Genomic DNA, 5,899 nt, shown 5'->3' with positions numbered 1-5,899 from the left:
CCAGCTTTTTAAATAACAAAAATAACAACAAAAACAACAAAAACAACACATGAATACACAACTAGAGTTTGGAAAAATATCATTTTAATGATACCATAATTGCCTTTCAATAACAAATATATACTTATACTCTCTCTACTTAACGTTTCAACAGAATTCTCAAAATATTTCAGCAAGGAGAGTGATTTCTGGAGCTTAGACGTTAGAAAGAGGTCATGGGTAACAAAGGGCCTTTAGAGCATAGCTGATTTCACAATAAATCTACTATTCCAAAGTAATAGTAGAAAAAGCATAAATGTTATGACTTCTTATTCAGAGCTCATTGGATAGTTTTTATCTTCCTTAAGATACGTTAGAGATGATTCTAAAAATAATTTATTTAAAATGTATTTCTAACCAACTTAAGTTTTAATTAAATTTAATTTTAGAATTTACTGCCTTTAAGGACACCATAAGCTGTAAGATTTTACTAAGTGTGTGGCTGACATGTATTTCTAGATGGTCTTAATAGAGTTTAGTATACTTTTTTGTATTAAAAAGAAGCTTTAGTTCATAACCTTCAACCCAAAATTTATGTTGCCCACAAGAAGCGTAGGGGTAAAGATGGAGCAGCAATTTAGGGACTGGCAAACCAGTGACTGATCCAACTTGAGACACACCCCATGGGAGCGAGGCAACAGCTGACACTATTAATAATACTCTGCTGTGATTGCATACAGGAACCTAAGATAACTGTCTTCTGAGAGGCTTCATCACCCAGCAGCAGATGGAAACAGATGCAGAGACACACAGCCACACAACAAATAGGCTGAGCTCAGAAGTTCTGTGGAAGAGTGAGGAAAGACAGAGGGATCCAGAACGAACCAGAGGAGGACAGGGACTCCACAAGATGACCTACAAAGCCAACTACCCTGCGCCCATGGGGGTTCAAAAAGACTTAACCACCAACCAAGGAGCAATCATGGACTGGCCCTAGTCCCTCTACACATATGCAGCAGATGTGTAGCGTGGTCAACATGTAGGTCCCCTAACAATGATAAATAAGGGCTGTGGCTGACTCTGTTGCCTACCAATGGATCACTTCCCCCTAGCTGGGATGCCCTGTCAGGCCCCAGTGGGAGAGGATGCCCTTAGTTCTGCTACAACTTGAGATGCCAAGATGTGTTGATACCTCTTGGGGGCTTTTCCTTCTCTGAGAAAAAGGAAGTAATGGAGGGCGGAGTCATGAGTAGGCATGAGGATGGGCCTGGGAGGAAACGAGGTAGGGTCTGGGACCAGGCTGTGAAGAGATTAAGTTAAATAAATGAGGTTGTGGGGGGCGGGGAGAAAATGTTACAGAAATGCTCTATACTAAGGTCAATCAATATATCTAACTTTTTGTACACAAAACAATTCATAATGATGCCACCATCCCCTTTGCCTACAGATTTAAAAAGTCTGAACCACAACATTTTAAGATTCTCCTAATTTCTTCACTCATATTTCTTTAGTCCCTAGTCTTTATTTTACCCATTTAATTAACTATATGTTCATATAAATATATTCTGCCTTTGAATCACACCAAAGCCTCTAATCTCACATACACTGTGTGGTAAGCATTTTAGCACATATTATAAAGCTGAAGAATCAATTTCCATTTTTGCTTTATACCATATAATTAATGATATAAGGTTTTATGCCACTCTTGAATTAATTCAAAGATATTATTTACTTTATAAATACAATTTTGTCTTCCTTGAAATGTTTTAAGTATTGAAGTATTATGAATTACTGTTACTTAATTATCCACACAAAACACATTAATGAATATCTGCAATAAATATGCATCATACATATACATGCAAACACATTCTAAGGTATATTATTTATTACCTAATGGACTTTTAAAATTTTGAGGTTCCACAGGCTTTGTCACTCTTCTTATTCATTGAGTCTTTTTGTTATTTATGCTTTTCTTTCATGAAACCCAATTAAGATGATATCTTCCTGAACAAGCATTATATAGTTTTCAGAGACTCTACTATCATTATTCAGAGAAAACAATGAAATCCTTGATGCATAAATTATATATGTAAATACGACTCACCAATCATTAATAAGCATTAAGAGTTACATTTTCCTCTGCATGATAAGTGCTAAACAAAGTTTAAATTTCTATCACAATGCTAATAATTAGTTTTCTTTCCATGAGAAAAAGGAGTAAATTGAAGCTCGCAGAAATTGAAACTGGGGAACCAAAAGATTTCTTAATGTTAAACAATGCTAGGCAAGGGAACAGATGCCTCTGGGAGATGTGTTGGGAACATGTCACTTTCATTTTTCAACAGTATAAAAACATTCAATAATACATATAAAAAGAGACAATGTACCCTGCAGGAAGAAGTGGGCTGAGAGACCCAAAATGTCATTTCCATGATGAGTTATGTTGCTTCCCAGTAGTAGTCATTCCTTCGCCTTGGAATCGTGTGCTTTCTTTATTCCCTCTCTTATCTCTTTTGCATGCACATGTGGGCACACAAACACATACACACAAACACACACACACACACACACATACACACACACACACACACACACACACACACACATATATATATATTACATATATATATATATACACATATCTCAGAGCACATGAATGATGCTTGAGTGTCTTTTATCTTTCCTTAAGCAAAAGGAATGAGGCTATGTATCACTTAAAAAGGTATAGCAGGATATACTCACTGATTTTGTGATTTAAAAAAGACAATTTGCAAAGTTTAATTTTGCAGCATGAATTTAGGTACAGCTGAAGATGTAGCCTAAGTTTATAACATTAGAAATGTTTGTAATGTTATAGCCTCTGTATTTTCACAGTAATAAGTGGGAGAAGCAGGCATGTTTATGCTGGAAGAACCAAAATTGCCACTTATAAAAGAGTTGCAAGGTAAAATGTTATCAAATATTCATAAAACTATGATACTCATTATGGCATTTATCCTTCCTGTATGTTAAAACATGTCTGTAACATTGTTGTAGGAAATACAGTCATACTGTGCAGGCACACTCACATACACAGCTAATAAGCTAGAAGACAGTGTGAAACAGAAAGCTATAATACACGAAATCAAAAGCAACAATAATTGTCATGAGTGACTTTCATAGTGCTACTATTATTTTTATTATTTTAATATTATGATTATTAGTTTAATTGTAACAAGTTGACAATTTAACTTTCTAATGTCTATTTCTTACAATATTAATGTAGCTCTAAAAATAAGAAGCTCATTTGAATATTAAGCATTAAAAAATAGAAAGAAATAATAATAAATAAAATATGTGCTTACACATATTTTAGGATACTTGATACTCTTTCATAAAAAATGTCCAGAAATGATTTTGGACAAAAGATAATGCCTCACTAAACAAAAATAAAAAAATAAAAACAACAGTAAGAATTTTGAAAGAGAGAAAACAAATCATGCCTCTGTGACTTTTCGCCCCTCTTTGAAATAGTTTGTCTTTCCAACTGGTCTGCAGCACATTTGATTTAGGAAATGTCTTTCCTATTCAACTGTTACTGTGCCAAATGCAGTTCCACATTTAGCTTCAAAGAAGTATACAGATTTATCCCTTCCCCCTCCCTGTTGTCTGCCTTCCTCCCTCCTTTGCCTAGCAACTGATGACTTCACTAATAGAACTCTGAGTGTAGAATAAAGCAGTTGGTTCCTGCCTTCATTCCAGTTGGCAAATCTCTCTGAGACAGAAGCAAGACTCACTTTTCCAGACCAGTCAACTGGTGTGGGTGCTCAGCTGGTTTGCTCTACCACCTCATGAAAGTGATCTTGATCCTGTTTCCACATGGCGTGTCCTGAAAATGGGTAAGTATAAAACTGAGTACAACTCAGTTTAAATTTGAAAGCAAAGAGCATTTGAATATTAAAACTGTGTTACTAGGGAAGGGACAAAGGATCAGAAGTGGTATTAGTGAGGCTCACCGGAAAAAGTTAAAAAATGTAATTGCAGATAGGAGAACTGATTTCAAGCATATAAAGCATTAATGATTTTAAATGTAAGTTTGAAGTGAAAGTTAAAAAGCCAAAAGTATGAGGACTAAATCATGAGCAAATTATTACTGTAATAGATTATGCTATAGATTAAAAGAAAAAAGTTTTAGTGAAATTTATTTTCAATATGTGATGTATCATGAAATAAAAAACCAGAATGTTTAAAGAGAATGACTAAACTTTCTTTGACTTCTGCGAAAAAAAATATGTGCTTTCCCTGCCCGGACTCCCCAGAGACGTAATTTTGAGCTTAGTGGGTTATAGATCTTACAAAGACTTGAAAGAGCTGTTATTTTCTGTCAGCTAGGAAGCCAACCAGGCCATATAGGCATTTTTAACTGCCCTTGACTGATAAGGAATTGAACACACACAAAGGGCAGCGATTATGGGAGATCATGTACGAAAGCGTCTTCTAGATGTGTGTGAGGGGTCAAGGGAGAATGTTAGTAAGCTAAGTATTTACTTAACTAAGTACAGAGAAAAGCCTGTACTTCTTTATTCCTATGTTCCCGGAATTTAATCACATGCTTGAAATATTTTCTGGGTAATATGTTTCCATTTTAGTTTAAAAAATCCGTTTCTGTTTTTGCAAGGCTTGGAAAGCACAGCCGTTCATCCATAATGGTACCTACGGACAACAATGGAAGCAGGGCGACACGCCACAATGTGCAGCTCCAGTGTCTGAATTCCATGCTGAAGGATGATGAGGATGACGCAGAGACCTGGGCCCGCCCTCGTGTCTCCTTGAGACGTCCCCTCACTGTGCCAAGAGCAGGAGCCGGCATTCCTGAAAATCCAAGAGCTCTGAGACACCCTTTTACATTAACACCTGCTATTGAGGAAGAGTCCCTAGCAACAGCAGAAGTAAACAGCTCAGAGGGCTTGGTGGGCCAGAGCCAGAAGGGACATGATTCTATTAATATGTCTCGGGAAGTCTCTGGAAGCCCTACAGCACTCACACTTAGAGGCCCAAGAGTTGGTAGTGGGATTCTTGAGAGAAGTGGCAATAACTCAAAACCATATATTCCTGTGCCTAGAACCCAAGTGTTCTTTTCTCCAAGGGGCTCCCAGTCACGGGGCCCTCCTTATGTCCCCACACTTAGATCAGGGATAATGATGGAGGTGACTCCGGGAAATGCTGGAATGGCATACAGGGGCAACCTGGCTCGTGTTTCTTTCCCACTGGGAAGTCCAAGGTTCCCTATGGATAATTGGCAGCAGAGACCTAGTCTCCCTTTGTCGACCAGTGTTCCTGGTTTACCATGCTCTGCTGCTCATTGCTTTCTGCCTCCGCAAGCTCCAACATTCAATCCATTTCTGGTGACACCTACTGCTTTTGCTTCTTCCTTGGGATTTGGTCCTCCACTGTTGCCTTATTTTTTTCATTATAACACTCGAGGAATGTACCCTCCTCCATACTTAAACTAGAGAGCTTGTAAGGAGAAAAGGGGAAAGAAAAGGGCTGGGCAAAGGGCTGAAAGTGATTTTTTTTTTCTTCGTATATAAAATTCCCTGCTCTCTTTCATTTTGTTTAGCACTAATGTGCCTTATGTGTTTAGAGATCTAATAAAGATTCCAAAATGTTTAAGTGTTCTGCCTTATTTTTTTTTAAACCAAAACCTTGGATTTTGTTTTCTATATTTCAGGAAATTTGTGTAGCTATGTACCAGCGTTGCCGACATAGCTTACTTGACTCATTATCACTGTTTGCTCCTGACTGGTGCTGCAATATTACTGTGGAAAAGAGCAATTGGGACCTCGTTAGGCCAAGTCTAGAATCTGTAATTTTTATATACCTAAAACGAGGATGGTTGCTTAAATTCAGATGAGTGCTTTGAGGTAAGATTCTCAGA

The 5,899-nt window shown here is 37.3% G+C and overlaps 1 protein-coding gene across 1 annotated transcript; it reads left to right on the top strand.

Annotated features, from left to right (window-relative positions):
• The first annotated feature begins 3,726 nt into the window (after positions 1–3,726).
• Positions 3,727–5,634, top strand: PRR32 (proline rich 32). Its single transcript, XM_084789416.1, has 2 exons — positions 3,727–3,860; positions 4,640–5,634. The coding sequence occupies exons 1-2, from the start codon at positions 3,841–3,843 to the stop codon at positions 5,472–5,474; spliced, it is 855 nt and encodes a 284-aa protein (XP_084645542.1). The 5' UTR covers positions 3,727–3,840; the 3' UTR covers positions 5,475–5,634.
• Positions 5,635–5,899: the final 265 nt, after the last annotated feature.

The sequence above is a fragment of the Acomys minous genome (assembly GCF_964271855.1).
Source record: "Acomys minous genome assembly, chromosome: 7".
Classification (NCBI taxonomy): domain Eukaryota; kingdom Metazoa; phylum Chordata; class Mammalia; order Rodentia; family Muridae; genus Acomys; species Acomys minous.
The sequence above is the reverse complement of the archived record's forward strand: the minus strand, read 5'-3'. Positions and strand labels throughout refer to the sequence as shown.

Excerpts from the sequence above, each read along its gene's own strand:
- PRR32 (XM_084789416.1), top strand. The coding sequence starts at position 3,841 with ATGGCGTGTCCTGAAAATGG. Across the intron at positions 3,861-4,639 it reads ATGGCGTGTCCTGAAAATGG|GCTTGGAAAGCACAGCCGTT; the intron begins GTAAGTATAAAA and ends TGTTTTTGCAAG.